Source organism: Ambystoma mexicanum, chromosome 6p (genome assembly GCF_040938575.1).
Source record: "Ambystoma mexicanum isolate Mex_15411 chromosome 6p, UKY_AmexF1_1, whole genome shotgun sequence".
Classification (NCBI taxonomy): domain Eukaryota; kingdom Metazoa; phylum Chordata; class Amphibia; order Caudata; family Ambystomatidae; genus Ambystoma; species Ambystoma mexicanum.
This window is the reverse complement of record NC_090935.1, coordinates 1,437,268,206-1,437,283,757: the sequence shown is the minus strand read 5'-3', so window position 1 is coordinate 1,437,283,757 and position 15,552 is coordinate 1,437,268,206. Positions and strand designations below refer to the sequence as shown.

Sequence of the window (15,552 nt, the reverse complement as noted above, 5' to 3'; positions counted from 1 at the left end):
AAAATGCATTGGCCAGATAGACGCATTTGTTAAATAAAGATTCTTTTTGATTTTTTGATACTTTAAAATACAATTTTTTGAATCGATGAACAAGAAGAATGTTGTTGTTCTTTATTAACTACCAAAAACATTGAAAGGACATAATTAACCCTGAGTGGCTAGGAGGGTGTGCAGCCCACATCGAAGGCTAATTAGCCTTGGTCTTTTTTTCTCAAAGCTGTAGGTGTGCAACACTGTATCTGCGGGGTCTGAATCTTTGAATGACCGTTTCAAGTTTTTAAATGAATTCCTTGATGGTCTGGAGGAGGTTTTAACACAGTTACAATACAAACTACAAATGTCCAGTGATTGGAAGTGTTTCCTTTAAATGGAAATGCACATTTTTCTACACTGGAGCTAGGTTTGTTCAAAGAGAGGTACAGGCTCTCTCAAGTAGGCAAGGGATATTTTATCATACTTCTGCAGTATCTCACAGGGGTTTGGGCAGAGGTTCTAGGATTAACATGCCATACTGGACTGATCAATTGGTAAAGGCCTGGACCCCACAGGACTTAGTTGTTATGGCATCCTCATAACCCAACATGTTCATGCCCTTTACCAAAACGCAAATCACTCTATGCATTACAGAACAAAATGACACACCTAATTGTAAGTATGATTGTGTTCATGACTTCAAAGCTGCAACATTTTGTAAATAATAAATGCATACAAATTAGGGATATCAGTTCCTTATCCTAGTGATACATTTTTGCTCTAGGTTACAATTCTCAAAACTTCAAAACAGCCAACACAGGTTTTCCCTGATAAGGCTAATCCTTTTATGCTTATAGTGCACAGTTTTTATAGGCCTTAGTATTAATCAATATGCTTTGGTAGCCATGTATACAAACAAAAGTACACACTATTATGTCCTAGAACACACATAGTTAAAATAAAAAGAAAGGACACAGAAGACAAATTATTAATCCTGACATTATTTGATGTTTACATAAGAAATTAATTACTCCATAAAATAACTCTTAATGGTTTAAATGTATTGTTTCAAAATTGAGGCCAGATAGTCCGCTTTGAATAAAGGTATAAATTCACTATGTTTGTAAGTTAAACTATAATGGGCACCCATGATGAGACAAATCTAAAAAAATAACTCATTATACTGACTAGGCTTTTTATAACTGGAATTTAAACAAAAGAAGCTGGTTTATAAACGCTGAAATTTGAGGAGTGTAGATACGACCACAATAACTGCAAAAATTGGCACTCCCAATTCTTATATAATCCCATTTTCCAGAGCAGTCTGCTGAGAATACTAATTAAGGTACTGTCGGTATTGCTTTGTACCATGTAGTTACAGGGACACAATAATGGAACAAAAAAGGATGCTTATGTGGGCTTTTACTTCAAGTTTAGCTAGTCATTCTTCTATTTCTTAGATGATGCGTTCAAAAATGTCCCCAAAAGAGAATAACCAACAAACCCTACATTTGTATTTAGATGTGATGTAAATTATATAAAAATGATTCTAAAAATACAAATTTGTACTTGCTGGTCGCTTACCTGTAGGTTTAGTAATGAATCTGGCGTGGTAGTTTGCACATGCATGCTGTTTGTGAACACACTCTGGTGCCACTTTGATTATGTAAATGTATTTGTATGGTATCCCCATCATGAACATAAACGAAAGTCTTGTGTGATATCTTGGCGATTGCCGTTTTTGAAATGTGATTCTGATGTATGAAAATAATTGGCTTGACACTGTAATCAGAGTTAGCGTGTATTGTTGAAACTTCATGCTTTAACTATTTTGTTGTTCTTGTTTAACATCTGCTGTTTTAAGGCCTTAATAGCATATGATTGCACATGTGCTGTCAGCATTATATTCCTAATATAAGTTTATAAGCCTAGTAAGAAAAAGTATTTCATATGTTCTCGGTATTACAAAAATATGATTTAGATCCATTTTAGACAAGCATTAACTATATGAAGACTACCTTAAGGGACTTGCTCAGTCATAGTTTCTCTACCAGGTAAATGTTTTTTGGATTAATAAACCTCCTCTTAGTAAAACTATTCCAATAATCTGGGAACTGTCACACAAAGAGCATCTGTACCAAAATTGTTCTTAATCATAAGGCCATAATAGCTTTTTTAGATGCAATAGTACTTCCATGATTTTAAATATCATAAATCCTTATGCTCATGGTCTTTGTTCAGTCCACTTATAGTTGATCGTAGATTAAAGATGCTCCTTACCTCCTGTTGCCATACCTTTCCTTGTTTATCTCCACCTCTTTCAGTGGATTGGACCTTCTGTATGCCAAAGAATTCCAGCTCCTGAATGCTCTCCGCTCTATGATTTTCTTTTCGGTGTGTCACTAATGGATATCTATAGTTTACCATTCTAATTGCTCTGATGTGTCCATAAATTCTAGTTTTAACTTGACAGAGTGTGGTAACAATATACACCTTTGTATAGGTGCATCCTAGGACCAGACCACAAAGGTGCTGCTACAACTGATAAATTATAAAATTTTAATGACTTTCTCAAATTCATCGGCATACTCTTTTGTATTAACCAGTACATATTTGCACATGCTGCACATTCCACACCAAGGAAACAGCTTTAAGAACACCCAAATAACAGTATTATCCTTAATTTGGGATTAATGACTTGGTGATAAAGTGATCGAGTGAGAAGCTGCTCTGCTTCCGCAAATAGTTTAAAAGCTTTGTCAACAGATTCGTCTAATATGTGTTCAGAGTTTTATAAACAACTTGACTTTGTGAACTATATTTCGTTATGGTTAAAACTTGCCCTTTATCTTCATCTATAGATAGAAGACCCCAATCAATTAATTATCCTTTGTGGTGACCTCAATATTAAATTAATTAATAAAGAGGGGAAGTCGAGGAATGATCAACATCTGGGCGATAAAGAACGTAGATGGAAGACCAAAATGGGAATTTGCTCCATGAGGATGCTAAATGGCTCAATTGCTGGGGACCTAAAGGGTGCTGACACTTTACTCTGCGGCAGCAATTGTGCCTGTTTAGACTACTGTTTTGTGGCTGGAAACACATGGCAATATATCAAATCATTTGAAGTAAAAAAAGCAAGCAAATAGTGACTATGCTCTTCTGGACATAGAAATTACGTGGACAGGGGAGCAATATGAGCGGTCCAAAATATCTCCTGCGGAAGTATGTTGGGGTCGGAATAAACTGAGAATAAAGTAGGAACCCCTTCCTGGCCTGGCAGAACAATATAATTACCATGTGACGAGCAACCCGGAGGATGTAGATTACGACTGGCTGCTGATAGCATTCAAAACTAAACAAGATCCAACAAAAGTAACAACGACAAACAGGAAACACGCCTATAATAAAGTTTTAGTTAACAAAAGAAACGAATATCTATCTCAATTACTCCGACTATCAAAAGGGGATAATCCCGAGAAAAATGAGGCTATCAGCACAGCTTCACCTCACTGATGAGGCCCAAAAAGGCTGAAACACGTGTATCTGGTTGCTGTTCGTAATCTTGCTCAGAGAGGAATTGCCATAGCATTTCGGTGCAGGACTGCCCATGCGGGCGGGACAAAGACTGATATGCAAATGGATATTTCCCATCTGTGAAAGGTACAGTGAGCAAAAAGCGTGTGATGCAAACTCTCATCTCAGAACAGGTTATCATGCCATGTTCTTTCTAGAAAGGAGCGCCTGCTACCTTTTTTGAAATATTTGCAAGGAACATGGGGTTTGTCACCCTGAGTTACCTGGGGGCAACCAGACGTGGACTCCCTGCTCACTGTGCTCAGCGAGGCACAGCTTCACCTCACTGATGAGGCCCAACAAGGCTGAAACACGTGTATGGGGTTGCTGTTGGTACTCTTGTTCACAGAGGAATTGCCATAGCATTTCGGTGCTGGACTGCCCATGTGGGTGGGACAAATACTGATATGCAAATGGTTATTTCCCATCTGTGAAAGGTACAGTGAGCAAAAAGCGTGTGCTGCAAACTCTCATCTCAGAACAGGTTATCATGCCATGTTCTTTCTGGAGAGGAGCACCTGCTACCTTTTTTGAAGGAAGTGCAAACAAGCCTATAAAAACTGGCTGATGTCAACAAAAGCACACAGAGTACAGCACAATGCTGAAAGAATGCTGGCTACAATTCGTGTCTGTAACCCAAGACATTTATGGGACATTGTCAACAGCAGAAACGACTTTCAAGCAGCTGTTGCAACCAACCAGGTGTCAGAAGAAAGATTGATTCGCCACTATACCGCTCTCTTTCCAAGTAAGGAGTGTATTAAAAAACAAGAAAAAAACAACTCATGGCAACCATGGTCAATCGATTTTCACCGTGCAGAAATCCTTTGGACGATCAACAGGCTCAGTTCTTCAAGGGCTGCTGGGCCTGACGGCGTCTCCAATCACATGCTCAGAGAAAAGAAATAAAAATGGGCAAATTTTGTTTATCTCTGTTTAAACAAGTTACGAAAATCAGAACTATTCTATCGTCATGGAAGGACGCCATCATTGTACCGATTAAAAAAAAAAGGGTCTTGTAGCGAACCAAGGAATTACAGGCCTATAGCCTCAGACTCAATTGGCAAACTTTTTGCATCTGTACTCCTGTGCGACCTCAAAATATGGGCAAAGAAGGCGGACATCCTAGATAAACGTCAGACTGCCTTTGTAAGTGGAGTGGGCACATCCCTAAACTTGTTCATTCTGAATCTCCTGAAACTAAGAGCGCTTGAATCCAAGAGTAAAGTTTACCTTGGATTCATAGACCTTGAAAAAGCGTTTGACGGCATTAGCTGTGAATTACTATGGGCAAAATTAAAGAGATGGGGTTGACCGGAAGATCTTTTGGAAGCAATACAAGCACTTTATACAGACACAACTATTCAAATTCAGCTTTACGAAGATGGCACCCTATCGAAGACGATCAGTACTTTTCGGGGGATTAAACATGGATGTGCCCTAGCACCATTTCTGTTTGTTCTTTATCTGGCAGACATGATGGACTCCCAAAAGTCAATCAGGGCCTTTCCACCTAAGATCGAGAACAGAGAAATTCCATGGATCCTTTACGCGGACGATTTGGTCTTTGTTGATTTAACCTCGATAGAACTCCAAAGGCGCCTGAATGTATGAATGACATGAAGATCAATGGAGAAAAGTCAAAGGTGATGATCATGCAATCTGCTTACGGCAATCAAAAAAAGTTTAAAACTTTCAAATGGACGATCGAAAATAGCCCACTTGAAATAGTGGATTCCATTATCTACCTTGGAATACGAATCAACAAAAATGTAAACGAGCTGGTCCAACATATGTTCATCAGGAAGAAACTCCTGAAACGCACAAATCAGGGAAGAGCTTTGCATTATCGTTATGGTACCTTTTCCCTGAGCAAAAGGTGACAGCAGTAATAACGTATGGTGTAGAGGCCCTAATGAATCTCTCTTGGAAAACTTGGGAGATATGGAAAGCTTTTTTTTGGCGGAAGATATTGAAACTACCATATGCAGTGTCAGCAGCCACAATAAGATATGAGTTAAGACTGCAGTCATTAACATCAATTGTCTTATGGAAATGGCTCTCTCTCATCTGGAAATGTGTCATGGATTCCCCCCCAGCACCTTTTGAGATATTAAAAGTGATGGACTCAATAAAGAAAATATCTGTTGAGATGGAAATTGCGATGTAAAGAGCATTTAGATAACTTAAAGATCGACCTTGAAACCCTTAAAGGAAATTCAACCAAGGGTGAAAAAGTATGTATTGGAGAGGGACTGGATCGAAACCATTGAATTAAAAAAGTCAGAGTAAATTGTGCATAAATATCATCTGGGAACAGAGAAAAGTAAATGAACTACCAGCATATTTGATGAAAATTCCATAGTTTTATTATTTAGTCAGCATCGTAACAGCAAATCTCTGTATCTTGGCTTCCAAAGAACTGCTTCTGTTTAGAAAACAGATAACGGCTCGGGAAGCTGTATGTCGCTTCTGTAGAGAGACAGATATGATCGAAACAACTAGACACTTGATGCTAACTTGCCCCTCGCTAATTGAGCAAAGAACAAAGGTGATGGGATCTTTTACGAACAATCTTGATCCAATTGATGAACGTCAACTATGGGAGATGCTACTAACGGCTGTCAAAATAGGGCAAACAATAGATGCCCTGAAATTCCTTGAGATACTGCTGATAGATGAAACGGCTACCTAAAATCCAAGGAAGGTAAACTCAAGGCCTTAGCTTCCAAAGCTACAAGTCCAGAGCTACACTGATATAAGGACAGACTAATTCTGATAAATAGAAGGACTACTTCTCTTTTGAACGGATGATGTATTTATATATGTTAAAGGTTGAAAGATAAACAACCAATAAAACAATTTAAAATAAAATATTTAGATCCTAATTGGGAACATGATGTCATAAAAGGTGATACAGACATGGACTCATGAGGGTGCTGAGAAGAGAGATTTTAAGCTCACAGGGTCGAAGCCATTCGCCATTAACATTGAGTGTAGGGATTGTGACAGGGGCAGCTAATAGACTACATTAGTATTAGTGCGTATATCTTGAATGGAACTTTATTAATTGTAAGGCAATGGTGCCGGTATTTCAATTTCTTGTAAGCCTGCACCTATCTGCCATACCAACTTTTGTTTCACAACATCAACAGGTCTTTAGTGGTGCCATGTAGTACGCCCCATGTTGTAGTCAAGCATTAAGGTACAGGATAATTTCTTTGCTATCAGCATTCCCCTTGGCGTGTGCAAGCATTCATGAACAATACAAAATCACAGTACCACAAGTGCACCAGGATCAGGTGTGTCGTATGTTTCTACGTTCACAACCAGCACTCTGACCACCTAGCAAGAGCCAGCCAAGAGAGATGAAGAGTGCTAATCAGCTTGCATTTTCATTTTTCCTATCAACCTGTGCCACGTACCGGGAAACTCATTCCTTTTTGGTGTATGGATACTTTTTCAATCTGAAAAAAGGCAGATTCCCAACAGCGGTCACTGTGAGTCGAGGGACACATAAGCAAACTTTGTGCCAACTAGGAATTAAACGAAATTTACACTAGAGGGTCTGTCAATTAAGATATAGTCTAGAGAATGTTGAGTCTGGTCAGACATGGAGCCAAATATAGTCTGTGCACAGTACAATTTTACATTTGACCGTGTATCATATGTGGCTGGAAATCCAAGAAGTATTTTATGTATACCCAATGAATTATTCCTCTTTTTATCTGCTCTTCTTCTATACAATTGACCAAAGTATCTTATTGTTTCCAACGTTTAGGTATGAATACAACAATCTTTTACTAAGGTTTTTATAGGGATTTTATCTTTTTTTGATGTTGATGTATTTCAATGTATGTGATTTTATATGTAATTTTTAATGTATATAGAAATGATTTATAATGTAGATATGTTATGAATGATTTATTTTATGATGATTGTTATAATGTTCAATTAACCATAATAACATTAAATAACGTTTTTTTTAAAACTAAGCTGTTGTTGGGGAAACTTGTCCACACTCTGCTTTCCACTTGGGGCAAGTAATCCCAAAACATCTCCACCGCCCCAGAATTTCTGCTGTGAACCTGGATGCAGTATTAACATTGGCTAGCGACCAGCCAATGGAAGCTGCCAGAGTAAGACAGCAACAGCAGTGGGATTGATGTACATTAGGTTTTGGAGGCAAACACCAGGGGGGATGAGGCGACCAGACTATTGTGGATGGATCCTTCAAATTTGTATTAGGAGTGTGCTACATTTGTTCACAATTGTAGTGGCAGGCAAGATCCTCATCACTGCTGCCATTCACCCTAGATGCACCGCCTCCCACGTTTCTATTGTAGAGAATGTTTAAGCTGTGGAAATGCTGTTCACACTGTCTCAGATAACTCCTATACTCAACAAAAAATATGAATCGTGTAAACAGCCATAAACAATACACAACAGTTTATCTCCAATGGCGCTGGTGTTGTGGCATAGGACGGGCACAGAATTCCAGTGGCACGATCCTCAGTCTTATCTTCTTTTGGTGGTATGTTAGATCTATTGACTGAATTATTTTCATAATCCCAACAGCAAACCACCTCCTTTATTTGCAGGTGTCAAAGATGGCTAGGTGTGCTGTGGCAAGTCCAAGGACGGTACAGTTGGCTAAACCGAGAGACTTTCCAACAGAATGCCAGCCAGGTCGCAGCGAAATTTGGTATTTGTCAAGGGGAGCAGCGAGAGCAATAGCTACATCAAGAACAGTAGAATTATCCCAGCCAATCAAAAGGTATAGAGCACGTAAAGCAAACCATAACACTGCAAGTCCATTTGTAAATGTTATTCAAATAGCTACGCTGTTCACCTCTATACTTGTGCCAAAAGTAATTTATTTAATGAATGTTTAAAGTCTGGTAATGCAGCTGCCTGGTCTAAATAGTGAATGTGAGGGTGTTAGTGGAGTGTTCCATTTGTAGCACACAAGATTGCATTCCAGAAATGTACAAGCTGGTAACTCTGATGCACACATTCACAGGCGCTTGTTTTTGTACACATTTCTTCAACATTAATACATCAGGCCAGGCATCCGGTTGTTCTGTCATATATATCCTTTATTTAGGTTGTACTATTATTTATTTCTCACTGTTTGATGATCATGTCTTGCGTGGTTAAAAATGTTAGTTTCAATTTAATTTGTAATCCACTCATTCCTTTTCAGAGGCCGTTAAATTGTCTTACATATATTGACACATTGTCTCCATTATCTTCTCCTCCCCACCTATGATCTTCCTACTTCTTCGCTGCTTCTCTCTCTCTCTTTCTTTCCTCTCCCTCCCCTGCCTCCCGCTTTCTCTCCTCCTCCCTCCTGTCTCTCTCCTCCTCTTTCTCTCTCCACCCCCTACTCCTATCTTCAACCTCCTCTGTCCCTCCAGTCTCCTTAGACTCATCCTTTCTCTGGCCACACTCTCTCTTCTCCACCTACTCTCTTCTGTCTCCTACTTCTCTCCTCCTCTGTCCCCCATTCTTCCCACACTCCTTCATTGTCTCTCTCGCTACAATCCCCTCCCCTACTTTTCTCTCCTATCTCAAATCTCCCCTTAAACACCTATCCCTTATACCTTTCACTCACTTCCTCCCTTCTTTTGACTTCCTCTCTCTCTCTCTCTCTCTCTCTCTCTTTCTCTCTCTCTCTCTCTCTCACTTTCTCCATCTCTCTCGCTGGCAGTTTCAACTTTCACTAATTACTCTCACTCTTTCCTATCTCTCACACCTTTTCTCTACTTCCATTTACTCTAACATAGACTCTCACAACCACAACTTCGACCTTTCATACCTAGTACCACTCTCTTGCATATTCAATACATCACCTTCACTCGCATCTCTTAGCTCTACAGACCTCTTAGTGTTCTGCTCCACCTTCTGCCTTCCTCCTGGTCTCTCGGTCCACCACCACACTGTCTGACCTCATCCAAACACCTTTCACGCTGTCTAGTGCCTGAGAGCCTTTTTTGTACGTGTATCCTCTTGTTTAGGTGGTTCCTCCCACTTTCCATTGGCTGCACCTTTCACCTCATTCCACGGCCCTATCTAAGACGTCGATTCTCCCTGTGGCCAGAATATCACAGTACACACGTTTAAAAACTCCATAAGGCTGCAGCTCCTTGTCAGTTCACCAGTGTTCGTGCAGTCTCAACGGTTTGGTCAGGTTGGCAGTCACTGGTTGTGTCACTTCCCTTCTGCACTGGCATGCTACAATTAATTCCGGTAAATTGGAAGTTACTGTAAATGGGGGCTGGTTAGTTGGCATCTCTTTTCCTCTGTTCATTTTCGCTGGTTACCACCGCAGTGAATTCTGTGTCTTGCGGTCCTAATATAGAAAAAGAAAATTCTGGCCAGAAGAGAGAGTACTATGCATTGGGTGATTGACAGTAGTACCCAAATGAACCAACATGGCACACTCATGGGGTCAGAAACTGGACCGCCACAGCTCCTTTACCTGGCTCCGGGGTAGGATAGACTCTGGCATACACTCCAATAGGCTGCTTATCTCAGGTCTGGTGGGGTCCCTGTTCCCCCCCTAACATTGTCAAGTCCCAGACCCGGTCCAAAGTGTAAGCATAGATCTTGGCAACAAGTACCTAACACCAAGCACCTCCGCCCCCCAAATCAGCACTGCCCTTCCAGGCCCCCTTCCCTGACTAGCCTGGTGGGTTGGGCAAACCGTCCCTACAGACTTCATACTAGAATGTATGAGACTTGCAATGGACGAAAATGTCTTTCTATTCAAAGACCAATTGTACAAACAAATCAAAGGGGTCAGCATGGGGGCCACCTTTGCACCAGACATTGCCAACTTGTACATGGCATATTACGAAACCAAAAACGTCATGGCAGACACTAATCCCTACAGAAACAACATCAAGCTGTGGAAAAGGTACATCAACGATGTGCTCCTCATCTGGCAGGGGAACCAACAAGACCTAACTGCATTCCAGGAATGGCTCAATCTATGCAATCCTCACATCAACTTCACGATGCACTGGGACTTCCACGGGATTGAATTCCTAGACCTCCACATCTACAGGTCAGGAGACTATCTACACACGGAACTATTTCGGAAACCTACAGACCGGAAACCCTTACTGCACTTTGGAAGCTATCACCCTCAAGGTCTGAAATATAACCTGCCCTATGGACAGTTCTTGAGGATTAGGAGGAATTGCACCAACTGTGACACATATGAGAAACACGCCACAGATCTACAAAACCGCCTTCTCAACAGAGGCTACCCGAGGAAATCCGTGAAACACGCAAGCAAACGAGCAGCAAACACGGACCGTACTATCTGCCTCACCAAAACCACCAAAAAAGAACTGGACAGACTGGTATGCGTGACAACCTACAGTCCCCTCAGCAATTTGATAAAAAAGACAATCAAGCAGCACTGGCCAGTGATCAAGAACACTGGATCTCTCCAAAAAGTGCCCCTTTTTGCCTTCAAGAAAAACCGCAACATCAAAGAGTCACTGGTCCATACGTTTCTTGAAACTCCAAAACAACCCAATACTCTATGGAACTTACCACCTGTCCAAGGACACTCCCGATGTGGCAAATGCATGGCCTGTCAGTTCACCGAGACAACCAAAGTATTCATACACAAAGAGATCTCGTGCACCTTACAGGATCTCACGAACTGTAATACCAAACAAGTTATTTACACCATTGAATGCCCATGTGGACTTCTATAAGTTGGGAAAACCATGAAAGCTGTGAAGACTCGAATTGGCGAGCACCGGTCTTGTATAAAAAACAAGGTACCGGACAAACCACTAGTGGAACACTATCTTAAGAAGAACCACACCAACACGGATATAAAGTGGTGTGTCTTACAGAAAATGAACACCACCCGTAGAGGTGGAGACATTGACAAAACCCTGACCAGACTAGAACAGACATGGGTCCACAAACTACGAACTGTCAAAGAGGGTTTGAACATAACTGTAGAGTGGAAGCATTTCCTGTAAAATAAGGCGACAATATGTATGTCCTATGTCAGAACACCCATCTACAGCAATGTGTTTTATACAATATGGCTGCAGATGCTCTCTGAGAAACCACATCGTCCTTGCATCTGGCCAGTCTTTCATACAGATCCTTTCCATTTTCTAAAAACAAGAATTTGCACTGTGTAACAATTGTTATTTGATTTTGTGTCAAATATTTTTTTTGTTTTTAAAGTAATTACATCTGTAAATTGATATAAACCATTGATGTCATATACCTGTTATGAACAACATGTGGGAATGAAGTAACACAGGCCTGATTCTATACTACATGACAGCTGACACCCAAAGGGATTGACAGTGGCTGACATCATCATCATGCGCCACACCTTGCATGACTTGCATTTTGGCCCTACTGACCGCCTGCATTAACTCTAAACAGGCTCTTAGGTAGTCACCCCACCACAGGGCCCTTGTTCTTCAACACAGCCCTAGCCCCAGACACCCAATGGGATTGACAGGGGCTGACATCATCATCCTGCGCCACACCTTGCATGACTTGCATTTTGGCCCGACTGACTGCCTGCATCAACTCCAAGCAGGCATCTAGGTAGTCACCCCACCACAGGGCCCTTGTTCTTTAACATGGCCCTAGCCTGCATTCTACACACTTGCATCCTAGACATCCGAGACGACACACTGCTGCTTCAACGATCTTGGCAGCTGAATGCACTGGCAATAGGTAAGCTCTATTGCAAGCGGCTTTATGCACAGAAACTGGTAGGCCTACCCTCACTGTAAGGAATCTCTAAACAGTATGGGCCTCATTACACGGAATGCAGTAAACCATGGTGCTATAAGCACCATGGTTGCCGCCGGTACCATACCGGTACCACCATGGAGGAAAGGGGAATTACCACACCATTCCAAGGTTGGCGGGGCGGTAATTCCCCCTTTCTCCATAGCCCTTCTCCATTCCCATTTTTGCCCCATAGGGCTCAATGGGAATGGGGAAGGAGCTAATTACGGTACCGCAAATTGCGGTACCGTAATTAGCACCAAGGTCCCTTTGCGGGTCCCAACTTTAACGGCTGGTCTACACCAGCCGTTAAGGTCGGGTCCCGCAAAGGGACCTCGTAGTAAGGTGGTAAGGGTTTACCAGTACCGGTGCCCTTACCGGTACACCCTTACCACCTACCGTGTAATGAGGCCCTACGACTCTGCACATTTAAACGCCCATAGCCCTTCGTGCCACCTACACCATAGGCTGCATGACACGTGTTGTGGCACCGTAATCCAGAACTTGCACAGCCCACATAGATCACGGTCCACCCTTCCCCCAGGACCGTTGAGAAGGGGCACTCTTTTTAATCACATTGTATTAAATACAGATTTGCACTAATTTCTCCGTGTACTTGATAAATGGCATTTGTGATTCCACAGAAGCCCTTTTTATCCCATTTAAGCGCACTCCACGTTTAGTGGGACCACCACTAGGTCTACTCTCACCAAATCTGTTAAGACCTACACCACCACCTCCCTAGTCACACACTATGGGCTAGAGAGGAACCGCACCCTTGGGGCGCCATTTAGTAATCCTACCTCCTTATACCCTGACAGGCGTGACCACGCCTGTTGACAAGATGACGACTGCATCCTAAAGAAGTGGATCCTTCCATCTCTTAATCTGAGCCACTAAGCTCCCCGGATTCGGTAAGCACCGGCATCGCCTTAAATAGTATTCATAACTTCTCTCTGCTAGATCTTTTGCTGACCACGTACATCCTGGCACGTTCTTTGTCTGTTTCACCCCTACAGACCACATAGGACCCTCCACTCGTAAAGACACTCCTGTCCTGATCAAGGCCTACACCATTAGAGCTCACCTAGCTCCATGCAAAATGGCCGAAACACTGTAGTGTTGCCATGTATTATATGTTGTTGTTCAACTCTTGATTGTGCCCACACTCTATGGCCCCCCTACCTGTCTATGATTCCACCTAATTATTTAAGCTTCCTTCCCAAGGAACCTATAGAGAATGAACAAACTGTACAAGTAGATGTCTCAAATATTGTCTACTTGATCATTCGTACTTAGGTACTACACCTTGTATGTCCTCAAATGTGAATGTCCTATGTTTTTGAAAAATACCAGTGTATTACTACACCACTGCACTTCAAAATGAAACCCTTTAGTGCAGAATAACAGTTTCATGAGAATTCTGTGACCACCCACACAAGGGGTTACCCACTCAGGGTGTAGCAGTAGTTACTCTTCAGCAGAGATTGACCTGACCTTGCTCATTCGTTTGTTGATAATAGGGTTGGGCATCCCTCCAGAGTCTGGTCCACCCTCACACCCCGTCACACTTATCAGGTGGCCCGCCCCTGGCACTTGCCCCCCTCGGCTCCCCCCAGCACTTCCTAGCCCCTGGGCCCTTTCTTCCTTACTGCCCTTGTGTAATCCAAATGTCACAAGGCCTGGTAGGACCGTTATTGTTGTTCATCTCCCCTGCACCCCCCCTTTTTGTCGTGTGGTGCCTCGAAAACACCTTTTTGCTGTATAGTGCGACTTATAAATATTCAATAAATAAACATAAATTAGCTATCTGTCCTCCAAGGTCAGATAAGCTATGTAGATTCAGATATGACTAGTGTTTACTGTCATGAATGTAGGAGGGAAGTGCTCCATTAAGTCACATGTCCTTTAGTTGTGCTAATCAGCTAATGTGTAATTTATTTTACTGTTTTGTCTCTATTGGAGAGAACCTTGGCAACCAAAAGACCCGGGGCTATAGCCCCCTCAGCCATCCCCTAGCAACGCCTCTGGTGCAGACAGCAATCTATTTTGTTTGAATGAATGGGACGTAGTTGCAGGGTTCTGTTCATTCAAACAAAATACTTACCTAAGATGGCCACTGTGGAGATGGGAGGCGGGGCTCCATGCAGAGCCCCTCTTCCCTTTCCATGGCGTCTCAAGCTGTGGCGGCAGTGCCTGGCACTGCCACCAGAGAAATAAGGTAAGTGAGGAGGGGGTGAAGGGACAGAAACAGGAAGGAAGGGGAAGTGTGGGAACATGGCAGAACGGATGCAAGCAGCATCCAGGTTGCGTGAAACGCAGGCATGGATCATGGGATTCAGCCCACAATTCGAGTAACCTGATTGGCTGCAGCGCCCACCCTGGGTGCTAATTGTCCGTGTGGAATTGTATGACTAATGCTCCCAAAAAGTTACCCGAATCTCTGCGTGCAATGCATTCATCTTTCAACTCTTGCCCCCTAGGTTCTGTATTCTCAGTAATCAATTTAGACCAGATCTAGTTTTCTGCATACACTCTTGTACTACCTTCCTCTGAGTGATATGATCAGAGTCCGACTTCTAGGACTTGCTGGAAGCCATCTCTGTCCAGATGATTATCCTCACAGTAAGAAAATAATACTCAACAAAGGCAGCAGGCGCCCCTCTCTCGGAAGAACAAGGCATGATAAGCTGTTCAGTGGTTGTTAACCACATTGAGAGTTCTCAGCCATCTGCTTTTTGCTCACTGTACCTTCCACAGATGGGAAATATCCATTTGCAGATCAGTCTTTGTCCCGCCACATGGGCAGTCCAGCACCGAAATGCTATGGCAATTCCTCTCTGAACAAGAGTACCCACAGCAACCCCATACACGTGTTTCAGCCTTGTTGGGCATCATCAGTGAGGTGAAGCTGAGCCTCTCTAAGCACAGTGAGCAGGGAGTCCACGTCTGGTTGCCGCCAGGTAACCTAGGGTGACCAACCCCAAGTTCCTTCAAAGAATTCAACAAAGGTATCAGGCGCCCCTCTCTCGGAAGAACAAGGCATGATAACCTGTTCAGTGGTTGTTAACCACATTGAGAGTTCTCAGCCATCTGCTTTTTGCTCACTGTACCTTTCACAGATGGGAAATATCCATTTGCATATCAGTCTTTGTCCCGCCACATGGGCAGTCCAGCACCGAAATGCTATGGCAATTCCTCTCTGAACAA

At 42.4% G+C, this 15,552-nt stretch overlaps 1 protein-coding gene across 1 annotated transcript in view; it reads left to right on the top strand.

The window, feature by feature from the left end:
• Positions 1-15,552, top strand: part of SPMAP2L (sperm microtubule associated protein 2 like) — a 368,678-nt gene that overhangs the window by 315,308 nt on the left and 37,818 nt on the right. Inside the window, exon 11 of the mRNA XM_069626161.1 lies at positions 8,154-8,329. Coding sequence (XP_069482262.1) covers positions 8,154-8,329 — 176 coding nt within the window. The remainder of the gene's footprint in view (positions 1-8,153; positions 8,330-15,552) is intronic.